This window comes from Rhinolophus hipposideros, assembly GCF_964194185.1.
Source record: "Rhinolophus hipposideros genome assembly, chromosome: 4".
NCBI classification, from domain to species: domain Eukaryota; kingdom Metazoa; phylum Chordata; class Mammalia; order Chiroptera; family Rhinolophidae; genus Rhinolophus; species Rhinolophus hipposideros.
The window spans coordinates 39,780,441-39,793,897 of record NC_138050.1 but is presented as its reverse complement, the minus strand read 5'-3'; the positions used below and the strand labels follow the sequence as shown (position 1 = coordinate 39,793,897).

At 41.6% G+C, this 13,457-nt stretch overlaps 1 protein-coding gene across 1 annotated transcript; it reads left to right on the top strand.

Moving 5' to 3' along the window:
- The first annotated feature begins 2,517 nt into the window (after window positions 1-2,517).
- On the top strand, window positions 2,518-8,988 carry MBOAT4 (membrane bound ghrelin O-acyltransferase MBOAT4). The gene is made up of 3 exons (XM_081046494.1): window positions 2,518-2,998; window positions 5,247-5,471; window positions 7,902-8,988. The coding sequence occupies exons 1-3, from the start codon at window positions 2,880-2,882 to the stop codon at window positions 8,863-8,865; spliced, it is 1,308 nt and encodes a 435-aa protein (XP_080902620.1). The 5' UTR covers window positions 2,518-2,879; the 3' UTR covers window positions 8,866-8,988.
- Window positions 8,989-13,457: the final 4,469 nt, after the last annotated feature.

Here is a 13,457-nt window from a genome sequence, read left to right as displayed (position 1 = left end):
ATGGATCTGAGCATTGGCCACGAGCCTATGTGCCAGGACAACAGAAAGTACCTCTAAGGCCTCTGGTTACCAAGAAGATAGCCAATGTGAGGGGTAAGGCTGAAAGGTCCATGCTTCTAATCATGGCTTGGTCCTTCTGGTGACCAACCCCCATCCGGGAACCCACCCAGAGTGGCCTCATTAAAACAAGATGCTCCTAGTGCTCTTATCATTTATGAATTTACAAGAGTTTTAGGAACTCTGTGGAAGGAATTGGGGCCCGAGACCAATATATATATTTTCTGTTATCTCACAGGATGAATTTAAAACATTCTGTTGTCTTCAAGTATATAAACACCTATCCATTTTCAAGTGATATCTGTCTAAATTAATTTGAAAGACTTCCACGGCATGTGTATTAGGGTTCTCCAGAAAAGCAGAACCAATTCACTCAAACACACACACATACACACACACACACACACTGGGTGGGGCTGGCCAGTCTGAAATTTGTAGTAGACCCTCAGGCTAGATATTCAGGGAAGAGTTGATGTTCAAAATCTTCAGGCTAAAAACTCAGACTGGGTTTCTATGTTATAATCTTGAGGCAGAATTGCTTCTTCTTTGGGAAACCTGTCTTTGCTCTTATGGCCTTCAAGTGATGGATGAGACCCACCCACATATTGGATGGTAATCTGTTTTACCCAAAGTCTTCTGATTTAAATGTTAATCATATATATATGTGTATATATATACATATACATATATATACATACATGTATATATATGTATACATATATACATACATATATATACCTTCATAGCTACATCTAGACTGGTATTTGACCAAATAACTGAGCATCATAACCTAACTGAGTTGACACAAAAGCATGTTTATAAGAAGGACCATTTTATCAACATTAGGTACAGTGTCTAGAGCCTATAAGCTTTTCAGGAATCTACAAAATATTTGAGACCTGAAAATAAAATGTACTGATTCCAAAAATTAAAAAAAAAGTACACGTAGAAATAAAAAATATTTAATGCAAAGACAAAAAACCTTTTTTTCCTAACAAATTAACTGGAACTCAATTCTGTACCTACCAATTATCTTTAATGGGGGATATGGTTGCATTTTAATATGTTTACTATGATGTGTGTGATGTAGGAGATTTTTCTGTGAGTCCCCAAATGATGTGGGGAATTTCTGTGAGTGAGTGCTGGGATACTGTCTCGTAAAACTGAAGAATGGAAGCACGGACCAAGGAGAGGCAAAGAGTTATAAAAACAAAGAAATACACCTCCCGAGTGGGAGGGAGTTTCTGAATGGGGGGTGTCCAGTGACTGAGGCAAAAGTTCTTATTTTTATACCTTCCCTTGCCTGCTTGGGGATGGGGGCTGGTGCCTACTAATGGAATTAATCTATTAGGTTTGTCCTGTTTGCCCATCCCGAAGGGATTAATGAAATAACCCATTCCTATCTATCAGATCTGCTCCGTTTGTCCAGCCAAAAGGAATTTATGAGGTAACTTATTAACCTCAGGGCTACTTCAGATCCTGGAATTTCAGGATATGGCTGCTTTTTTGTTTATTCCACCAGGGACCTCCCTGTCTACCTAACAACATGCTAACTAACCTGTCTCATGAGCTTACTCACTTTTAGGGAGCCCTCTCCTCCCCATTAATTGTTTTACTGTTTGTCTAGGTCTTTGTGCCATCTGTGGCCTGGAAAAAGCAATCCATCTGTTTGGAAACAGCCAATTTAGCATTTTCACTTCTGTATTTCTCTTGCTTTTTAAAAATCCCCTATCTCTGCCAATGATTGCTTATTTATTTTTCACTACAGTATACTTGTGCTGTACTGCATCTATAGTTCTTTAAGGAAATTATTTGTTGCCATTTCTGTCTCCCTAGTCTATTGAGATCTCCTTGAGGACAGGGGCCATGTCTTATTCATTTTTATATTCCTACTGTTTAGCACAGGTCTCTCACTAAGAGGGGTCCTCATCCTTAAAATGCTCTTAAAATGCTTTTGCGTCAGGCCATATTCTTCCCTCCTTTATTTAAGGCTGCTTGCTCTTGCAGGATGAAAGATGGCTAGTCAGGGACAGTGCTTAGTGCGCTGAGTTCAGTAGAGGGGCTCTGCTAGCTAAGAGATGGCCCCTTGTTCTCTAGGCATGTCTCCTGTATTTCTGCCCTCACCGCAGACAAGCTTCTCTTTAAGTGTTTCCTCTTCACACTTTGCTTCTTAAAATTAAAACCTTTTTAACTTTAACAAGTATTTTACTGAGTACATAGTATGTGCCCAGCACTGTTCTATGTGCTGGGGATACAGCAATAAATAAAGTCCCTCCCTTGTAGAGCTGACATAGTAGCATAATGGATTTATGAGGGTACTATTAAAGAAAGAAGAAGAAATAGCATAAGGAGAACAGTGGAAGTTGGGGGGAGGGTATCTTCTTACTTTTTGAGAATTTGCCTCCCTTCCTCATGCTCATGTTCTCGTTTCCCCTTCCCAGGCCGGGGAATTGTGGGTCCACAACTGGAGAATGAGATTTTTCGTTAACTTAGTGAAGAAAATATGACAGTTAGATGGCTGGAAAGGCAAATACTGGGGTATGTAAACTAAACAAAACCAGACCTTTTGAAAACAGTGTTTTTAGTACATATCATTATTAAGTAATATAACCCCAAATGCGTTTTGGTTTCTATAGTGCAGTTCTCTTGATCAGAATGCCAACTTTTTTGCTGCTATCGCCAGTTGTTTTGTTTGCCTTTTGCTCACCCGGGCCTTCCTGAACCATATAAAGAGATCAAAGAGAGCTTGACTGAGGTTTCTGTTGTCGGAAGGCACCAGTTAAGGACTCTGGAAAGGACAGGATCTTTTGTTCCAGTTCATCATGGGTTGGCTTCAGCTATTTTTCCTCCATCCTGTCTCATTTTATCAAGGAGCTGCGTTTCCTTTTGCACTTCTGTTTAATTATCTCTGCAGTATGGATTCATTTCCCACTCATGTCAGGTAGGTTGGATGGCTAATTTTGCTCTTACATTTATGAATACTATAGTAGGTCAAAAAACACAGATTGGTGTGCAGACGTGAAGATTAAATATTAATTACACTGCTTGTTTTTTAAGTTATCACTGCCACCGATTATTGATTCCTTGATCATGAAGGTGTCCAATCGAGTAAAAGTGAAATGGAAATTGACATCATGTCTGCATTGCCTCAGCTAAAATTCAATAGCTTCACATGAAATGGGAAAAAGATGAAAATAAACTTCGGAGATGGAAGTTGAGCTGGTATAGGAATGCGCCAGATGGATGCAGCTGTACAACTGTATGCCCACGTGTTCTTGCACACTCTTAATTTCAAGGAATTCTATAATTTTCAATAAAATTAAATTGTATTAAATATATAACTAAATGTGATTTTTTAAATACTTTTGTATGATTTTTTTAGAGAAATGAAATAAGTCAAAACAAATTTTGTTACATTAGCTATACCTCAATCTGGGGTTCAACAATTGTCACTAGATACTTGATAACTTGATTGAAATGATGTTTTTTATAGCTAATAATCTCGGTACACTAGAGACAATTCCTATTTTTTAAAAAGTTTTGTGGAATATCCTTTTGTCAAGTGAAAAATCCATTGCCAAAGGCTACCTCCTAATAATTCACTTATTTTGGAAATTAGGATATTTATATATGGGGGATTGTTAAGTAAAATTTAACTGTTTCTAGCAATTAGTTAGGATGGCCGAATTTGATTAAACTATGTAGTGTTACTACATGTTCACAACTGGTTGCCAGCCGCTACCTTCGTTTAGGAGATGGGGGAGGCAGTTGTAAAAACATTTTCTATTGAGAAAGGATCACAAACAAGAAAGCAAAACACTTACAAAACGAGAGTTAATTTCCATAGGATTAAGATCGCTGGCTTTGGAGTCAGCCTGATGCAGCCTAGCCCCCTCACTTCCTGAGTGTCCTTTGTGAATCCACTCTCGTTGGTTTATATGTGAAATGGAAATAATAACACTTAAATAAAGATATTTCTTATAAAGGGATTATTAGCACAATGCCTAGAATAAAATAAGTGCTCAAAAAATCATTCGTTCTACGTTGTACATGTACAGACATTTTAATGTTTGCAAATCCCCAGGGCAGTTGCCTCTGGGTAGAGTGTTGTTTCAGGCTGCTACTTCTGCTGTGTAAGGAATAAGAGTTCCCCTTACTTTCCCACAGCTGGGAAATGAAGGTTTGGATCACAGTGTTAATTGGGGTGGTTTTGAAGAGAAGCACAGGAATGGCTCAGGGCATGTGTAATAGAGCTTCTCACACTGAGGCAACTACCAATCTCCCTCAGGAAAGAATTTTCACCATGGTGTGCAACGTCAGTGTGTCACGGTGTCATGACATATGCCTTGTGACGTACAGAAAACATAGTCCTCTTTACTCAGTTTCCCTGTCCTTGACTAGTCAGTCCCTGTTTTGCACATTTTCTGACCTCTTCATTTAGATTTATTAATTTGGTATCAATGAAAAACAAACAAAAAGACAGAAAACCTTCCTATGCTGTGGAAAGAAGAACCAAGTCTACAGAATGTGAAATCTCCCAGGGCATCTACTGGCTTCCAAGGGAGTCGTGTCCACAAACCACTTCATTGATATGGGTATTTACATCACAAAAAACACTAACCCATGATATCGTAAAGTTACAGTAGAGAAGATTAAGGGCAGTTATAAAGATTTTTTCATTGAGTTTTCAAACACTTACCAAAGGGAGGCATTGAGTTGTTTTTTTTCTCTCTCACACACTCTCACACACACCCTGTGAAAAGGAAAGATGAGATGATGTCTAGAGAGCTTTCCTAGGTTCTCAACACTAGATTGACATCATTTTTTTACCACTAGATTTTGAAGATGTCCCTACTAGGAAACCTTCTGGATCTGCTATCCACAGGATGGTTAGGGACAGGTGTTGTTCCTACCTGAAAGGTGAATATCAAAGAGAGGCTCCCAGGCTCACTGAGTCAGGAATCAAGGTTTGTCTCTTGAAGTAATCGTTCACAAATTGACTCTGGATCTTTCTCCCATGGCTTTTTCCTTCAGAAAAACAAATGGAAGATTTTGGAGTGATAATGATTTGACTTCTTTAGATGTTATGGGAGCCCTGACTCCATTGGGTTACCCAGAATGACCTCTGAAGTGACTCATCTGTTGCACTGTTCTAAGTCGGTCTCACAGGGTGTCCCTTTTCCTTTCAGATACCTCTTCCTCCTGGCTGGAGGAGGCGCTCTGGCCTGGGCTGCTATGGGTTCCTTCGCTCTGCTGGTCTACATCCCTGCTCTGTGCTCTGTGGTTCTGATCTACTCCCTGGGCCCACAGGAGGTGCACAGGTGGACTTTCTTCTTTCAGATGAGCTGGCAGACGCTGTGTCACCTGGGTCTGCACTACACTGAGTATTATCTGCAAGAACCTCCTTCCATGAGGTAAGGCAGTTTGTTTATTTGGTTGTACTGAACTGACCGAGGATTTGCTTGTACCGTGGTGGTAGTGGAGAGAACTGGGTGTTTTTGCATTTGAGCAGTGTGACCTTGAGCAAGTCATTTAACCTCTCTTGGCCTCAAATTCTTTTTCTGAAAAAAAGTGTGTGGTGAGGGGATAACAATACCTATCTTGCAAGATTCTTATGTTAGAGGTAATGAATTAAATGTAATTATATGACTACTAATAACAACCATGTGTTGCCTACGAAGCCCAGTGTCTGGCACTTAGCTGTAAGTGTCACTGTGCCTGAGAAGGGGGTTGATCCCAGGAGTCCCAGGGCCCACAGATGAGGCCTGCCTGGAAGAGACTAAACACAGTTTGCTTACCTCACATGGTTTAGACACACAGCCAGCCGCCTGCCCTCCCCTTTAGCAGGACAGGAGAGATATAAATCCACTGTAAACCTTTGTTGCCCTTCCTTGGCACCTGCTGTGTTACAGCTGTACCTTCATTGAGACTCAGGTGTTCCATCCTCCCAGAAGGGAAGTCACCTAATATCTAGGAAATAAAAATTCAGGCACTAATTACAGCATAGAAAAGTGTTTTCATGAATCGATGAGATCACCAAGATTAGGGGGAAACATATCTCTGTGATCTTGAGGCCTATTGTCCTGGCTCCCCGTTACCACAATTGGCATGGATCCACGGTCACTCAGAGAACTGGGGCTTTAACCTGTCGAGGTGGGCTACCTCTCTGATTTTAGCCGGCCATTGATTCACTCACTTTGCTATCCCTACTAAACCTAGAGTCCTTTTCTTTCTTGTGACTATTTCACTAAAGCTTCAGGGTTTGCTTCTCTGAAGAAAAGGCAAGATGGCAGGTGGGCAGGAAGTGGAGGGTACTGATTAGGATGTGGTGAATGAGGGTTTCAGTAGGAAGCCAGGACCTGACGGGGCTGGAGGAAGGTTAAGCAGGATCTAGCTGGACAGGAGGAAGGCTGAACCCGAGCTGAGATCGAAGATGTGTTAGTTTGCTTGGGCTGTCGTAACAAAGTCCCACAGACCAAGTGGCTTAAACAACAGAAATTTATTTCCTCTGGAGGCTGGAGGTCCAAGATCAAGGTGTTGGTAGGTTCAGCTTCTGCTGCGGTCTCTCTCCTTGGCTTGTCGATGGCCATCTTCTCCCTGTGTCTTCACATGGTCTTTCCTCTGCGTGTGTCTGTGTCCTAATCTCTCCTACTTATAAGGATACCAGTCGTATTGGATGAGAGCCCACCCTAATGACTTCTTTTTAATGTAATCACCTCTTTAAAGACCCTACTCCAAATACAGTCACATTCTGAGGTACTGGAGGTTAGGACTTCAGCATATGAATTTGTGGGGGACACATTCAGCCCTTAACAGAAGGTGAATTACTGTCAGGGTAAGTCAAATGGGGAGGTCAGTTGTCGTTATATCCCCAGACACACAGATAGAAACAGCAGTGACTGGGAGACTGTGCTGTTTTCTCTCCACAGGAGAACATTCCTGATTGTAGAATACATCGCTGTAATTTTCATTAATTTTCTCCCCAATAATCTTGTCAGCAGGATCTTCTCTACTCTGTGATGGCGCAGTGGGAACAGTTCAGGCAATTGGTTGAGAACACACCTCCAATGCTAAGGACTCAGGGCACAGCCTCACCTCTAGCCTGACTCACTGTTTCTCAGCACAAATCCTGAAACCCTCAGACTCCTACAGCCAGGAACTGTGCCTGTTTAAAATCTTCAACTTCCTATCATCTCTTTGCCTCTATGTTTTTGTTTTTTCTATGGCAAATTTCTCCCAGGTCCCTGATCCTAATCTTTATAAACCACTCATAGAAATATTATAATCAATGTTTCCCCACAATATTTTTTGATTCTTTTATTTGCTTCTCTAATGATTACTTTCCCCATTTACCTTTTGATCCTGCCCAGAGTAGCCTGTGGTTCTGAATTAATCCAAGAATCTTTTTTTCCCCAAATTTTTATTGGGAATATTGGGGAACAGTGTGTTTTTCCAGGCCCCATCAGCTCCAAGTCAAGTCGTTTTCAATCTGGTTGTGGGGAGCGCAGCTCAGCTCCAAGTCACGACGTTTTCAATCTGGTTGTGGGGCGGGGGCACAGCTCGGCTCCATGTCAAGTCATTGTTTTTTTCAATCTAGTGTGGAGTGCAGCTCACTGGCCCATGTGGGAATCGAACTGGCAACCTTGGTGTTATGAGCACTGCGCTCTAACCAACTGAGCCAATTGGCCGCCCATTCCAAGAGTCACTGCAGGGGGACACTGCAGGTCGTGAGATTGATCTGAATTGTTCAGAGGCCCCCATTTTCTGTGGGGTTGTGTGGAGGGACTGGAATGGGGTGCAATAAATACGGAGTGTTCTTACATTTTAAAAAACATCTCTTTCAGGTTGTGCATCACTCTTTCTTCCCTCATGCTCTTGACCCAGAGGGTCACATCCCTCTCACTGGATATTTGTGAGGGAAAAGTGGAGGCACCATCAGGAGGCATCAGGAGCAGGAGCTCTTTGTTTGAGCATCTGTGTAAGGCACTGCCCTACTTCAGCTACTTGCTCTTTTTCCCTGCTCTCCTAGGAGGCCCTCTGTGTTCTTTCCAGAGATTTCAGGCTCGTGTTCAAGGGTCCAGCTCTTTGTGTCCCAGGCACTCTTTCTGGGCTCTGACCTGGAGGGGTCTGCAGATTCTGGGACTAGAGTGCCTAAAGGTGGTTATGAGGGGGGTGGTGAGTGCAGGCGCGGGGCTGGCCGACTGCCGGCGACTCCAGTGCATCTGTGTCATGTGGTCCACAGCTGGGCTCTTCAAACTCACCTACTACTCCCACTGGCTCCTGGACGACTCCCTCCTCTGTGCAGCGGGCTTTGGATCTGAGTTTGGTCAGAGCCCTGGGGAGGAGGGATATCTCCGTGATGCGGACATTTGGACGCTGGAAACAACCCACAGGATATCCCTGTTCACGAGAAAGTGGAACCAAAGCACAGCTCGGTGGCTCCGACGCCTCATTTTCCAGCACGGCAGGGCCTGGCCGTTGTTGCAGACCTTTGCCTTCTCTGCCTGGTGGCATGGACTCCACCCGGGACAGGTGTTTGGTTTCCTTTGCTGGGCTGTGATGGTGGAAGCTGACTACCTGATTCACACCTTTGCCAATTTGTTTATCAGATCCTGGCCGATGCAGCTGGTCTATAGAACTGTCACTTGGGCCCACACCCAACTCATCATTGCCTACGTAATGCTGGCCGTGGAGGTCAGGAGCCTCTCCTCTCTCTGGCTGCTGTGTAATTCTTACAACAGTGTCTTTCCTATAGTGTACTGTATTTTGCTTTTTCTGTTAGCAAAGAGAAAGTATAAATTTAACTGACATCTTTCTCCAGCCTTCATCTTATACATCCATGACACAGAATCTAGAAAGTGACAGATGGTGCGTTGTTGATGCCTATGTTTGAACTTTTCCATAATAAAAGGTTTTTTTAAGTATGGCATGAATATACCTGATATCTTGCCATAGTAATTTGTGTGTCTATTTTAGCAAGCTATTATACTGGTACAGAGGATCCCCAAAAGAAAAAAGCTGTGGTTTCTTCACTTGTAATTTACAGTTTCGGTGTAGGAGCAGTTTAAGTAAAGCGATACATAAAAACATAAGGTATATACATGGACTTCTAAAAACTGAGTGTCCGATTGGTCCATTTGATCCTGGCATGTGAGTTTAGCAAGACAAAAACACCAATGAAACAACACTTAAATCCCTTTATATTCGCTTGTTATATGAACTAGAGACTCATCCTTATTAATCTGAAAAATGTGGTCTAAAAATGAAAAGGCTGATATTATTTCAGAGGTATGTTAATAAACTGAAAATGCAGCTAAGACTTGATAACCACTTACATAATTATAAAATATAAAACTGATTCATGAAATATGTCACATGAAGAGACCTGTAACAAGAAGTAAGCACTGTTTTAGCACAACTTTGAAGGTCTGGTTCCTTTTTCTCAACATATCCTACATAATTCCCTCTGTTCCTTCCTCTGTGAGGATTTAAAATACACTGAGAGAAAGATGTCTCACCTCCAAGTTACTGTGAAGCAATGCCATTTAACTAGCACTTTCACCATTACCCATTTGCAGGCCTCCTGGACTAGGATATAATTACTAGTTTTCTTTAAATCAACTCCAACTCCACTTACTTTTAAAAGCCTTCCCTCTTTTTAAGAACTGGCATTGGTGAAAACTGGGTGTAGTGTCCTAATTATATTTTATTCTAGTACTCACTAAAAGAAACACATACTTGTTTAAATGAAAGACGTGTATTTGTGTACTGCTTAAAATCACCTGCTTACCCAGGATTACATCTCCTCTACCATAGGAAGCATTGTACAATTATCTAAACTTCCCAAACCAATCATTTTCATCCTTCTCAAAATACAAAATTGCAAGCTTTTACTATTTAAAGCCTGACAAAAATAATACTAAGTTAGAAGTCATAGGTCACTTAGCAGGTTCTCGGTCACTATCACTCACTAACATGAAGGGAGCAAACATCCTAGTCTTAGCACGCAGACTATCACACAACAAGCAGTGAGGACTTGGCTGAACAGATGGCATGGACGTGGGCTAGCCTGAATCATCACAATTCTATACTCCTCACACCACAGTCAGTAGCCTAAAGGAGACAACACAGACCAATTGGGTTTCCCAGGGTTGGGGACAGTTAAGGGGGAAACGGTAGATATATCCAAGGGTGTTTTGAATGACTCTAAGAGCATTCTGAACATGTTACTAAACTAATGATCCTTACTGAGATTACAAACCGGAAAGGCAAGTGGGGTGGTGGTGGTAGTGTAGTAAGGTGACAGAAAATTTAAATAATCATTACAGCACTATTTATTATAGAAAAAGAAAATAGTCAACATTAGCAGAATAGTTAAGCAAATTATGATAAGTCTACACAGCTCTTAACAATGGGTGCTTTTCAGAGAGGCACTTCTGGGGAGCTGACTACATGTATGTATGTGTCAGTTTGTGAAAATCCTTAGAACTCCACACTTAAGATATACGTAAGTTTCTGTAGTATGTTACACTTCAATCATTTTTTTTAAGTGAGTGGTTTTAATGTTTAGGGAAATGCTTATGAGAGAATGTTCAATTTTTAAAATTAGTTGCTTAGTAAAATCTTTTGAAATGCAATTCAGTCTCCAAATTTATGGCCCTTGGTCTCTGTTGATGGCCAAGGGTAATTTCTGCTCCTCTGATTGGTTAAAACCAGAACATCTATTTCCATCCCTTCTATTTTCAACCTAGAGGAAGGGTTTCATGAAGCTGGACAGGATAAAGAACTGGACAGGATAAAGAACAGTGCGATTTGAGAGACTTCAATCTCAGGGAAAAAAGTCAAAGCCAGCAGGAACCATCTGTCTGCAGAAATGTGATCCTGGGATCCAAGAAGGGTAGAGAATAGGGAGGATGGATCTTCTTCCAGTCTTCATTTCCTTTGTTAAGACTTAACTCCTGTTCCAGATTCCTGCCCCAGATGCTACCTCAGTAATTGGCAACTTTAGTTTTCCTTTCCTTCAATTACTGATTCTGTCACTCCCAAGACTCTACCCATTGCCTGTTTCCCTTGGATACATGACTGGTAGCACCTGCTTATTCACCTCTCTTATTAATCTCATGGCTCTGACTTGCTTCCAGAACTGGATTTGATGTTTTTCTTGTCATTTGATATAGAAGTCGCCCCCAGGCCTCCCTGCTTTATGTCTTTGTTCTGGCCCATTTGTTGGCCCAAACTAAATAGTATTTTGACAAATCATGTTTATCTTCTACAAATGCAAGGGGCCAACAGCCTGTAGACAGGAGCCCTGGACAAGTGAATTAGGTTCTGTGGGCAAAGTATTAGAGCTGAGCGACTCATTGAAACAGCCCCCAGTGGGCATACGCATCCTGACCCCTGGCCTCCCACCTTTTATCAGAGAAATCACTCTGAAGGGCTTGGTAAGGGCCATTACTGTAACATTTTTGGGGGGTTTGGTAGCAGGGGACCCTATCCAGTTGTTTGAAAATATCATTGTGTGCAATTCTGGTGATTAAGAAATCCCTGAAAATGGGATAAGCCATGGTAACTGCAAAGCCCAGAATCCTGGCAAAGCTTAGTCAGAAAATTATTTAACAGAAAGCCACAAAATGTGCCTTCCTAAGAGCACCAAGGAACTACAGATACCATTATTTGTGAAATGGCATTACCTAATAAATGTTCCATGGAAATTTAAGGTCACCTCTTGACCTATTATTTTGGATAAGCTAGGCTCATGTCCCTCTAATGCATAGGTAACCACTCACCTGTGCTGGTTTTACTCTGCTGGCAGGTGCCATGACCAATAGGTAGCCAGTGGACCTAAACTGGAACCCAGACTTGGCGATCCACCCTAATTGTTAAACTTCTCCACAGGAGACAATCCAGTCTTGGTTTTTTTTTCACCCATGTAGTTTTATAAAGCAGACACAGGGAGAGTTCACTGATACACATCCAATCCTTGTTCAATTCCATGAGAACATGGGAAAGGAGGCCCAGATGGAGAATTTTGAGGAGTTTATCATGGCAAGGATTAGATCTTTCCAACCAGGTAAGTGCCAAGAAAGCCAAGTTTTACCTCTGTCCAAAGGATGCTACTCAGCCTATATGACCGACCTCCTGGAGGCAATGAGCTGTCTCTATGGTCACCTGAGAGGTCCTGGCAGCCAGCCTGCCAATCCTGGGTGAAGGGAAAGGGACCTAACAATGAGATGCAGGTTGACAGTGAAGCAGGTTCTGTAGGTGTGAAAGAGCTTATTTGACCTCTGTTCTCATAGGAACACTGTAGAGACCAATAGATTATGGGTATTGCAATGACCAACTGCTATGAAAGAATAAATGGCAATCAATCGTTAGTAATTATCCTGATTAAAATGCCAACTATTAGACTATAGATTCAAGCCACTTCCAACATAATTTTTTGCTTAATTGCAATGTGCTCCATTTCCTTTTTTTTCTTTTTTATTAGTTTCAGGTGCACAAAACAATGTAATAGTTAGACATTTATCATTTATATCCCTCACACAGTGACAACTCCTCTCCCCCGTCCACTACCCCTCTGACATCGCACACAGGCATTACATTTCCACTGCCTCTATTCCTAATGCTGTACTCCGCTTCTTATAACTCTCTCTCTCTCTCTCTCTCTCTCTCTCTCTCTCTCTATATATATATATATATATATATATATATATATATATAAAATTATAGTAGACATTCATTATTGTTCAACTTCAGTTTCAGGTGTACAGTAACTACAGTGATCAGGCCAAGAGATTCTTTACATTTTTGTAACATGCTGTGTTTCCCAGAAAATAAGACCTAGCCGGACCATCAGTTCTATTGCGTCTTTTGGAGCAAAAATTAATTTAAGAACCGGTCTTATTTTAATATAAGACTGGGTCTTTATAACACTGGGTCTTATATAAGACCGGGTGTAATAGAACATAATACTGGGTATTATATTAATTTTAGCTCCAAAAAACGCATTACAGCTGATGGTCTGGCTAGGTCTTATTTTTGGGAAAACATGGCAGCAGATGGTGTAGGAAACTTGGTTCCCTATCATCTCGGGGTTCAGCACTGAGGGGTAAAGGGATTATATTTTATGTGCCCTTTCTCAACTGCACCTATTTCCAAAGCAATTTTTTTAAAAAAAGGTCTAGTAAAATGCGTATTGCTACTTTAGCATTTGATTCGTAATCACTGCTGATTCTGATGTTAACAAGACAGCCCAGTGGGGAAGTAGCCAGAGAACCTCTCTAGGAGGCAGAGGGTCTGGTTTAGTCCCAGGCCTAGCACTAACTACCTGTGTGACCCCAGCCATTCCCTCTCCAGGCCCAAGTTTCCTAGTGTGCCAAAACTAAAGGTGGATAAAATAT

Excerpts from the sequence above, each read along its gene's own strand:
- MBOAT4 (XM_081046494.1), top strand. The coding sequence starts at position 2,880 with ATGGGTTGGCTTCAGCTATTTTTCCTCCATCCTGTCTCATTTTATCAA. Across the intron at positions 2,999-5,246 it reads TCATTTCCCACTCATGTCAG|ATACCTCTTCCTCCTGGCTG; the intron begins GTAGGTTGGATG and ends TTTTCCTTTCAG. Across the intron at positions 5,472-7,901 it reads CAAGAACCTCCTTCCATGAG|GTTGTGCATCACTCTTTCTT; the intron begins GTAAGGCAGTTT and ends CATCTCTTTCAG.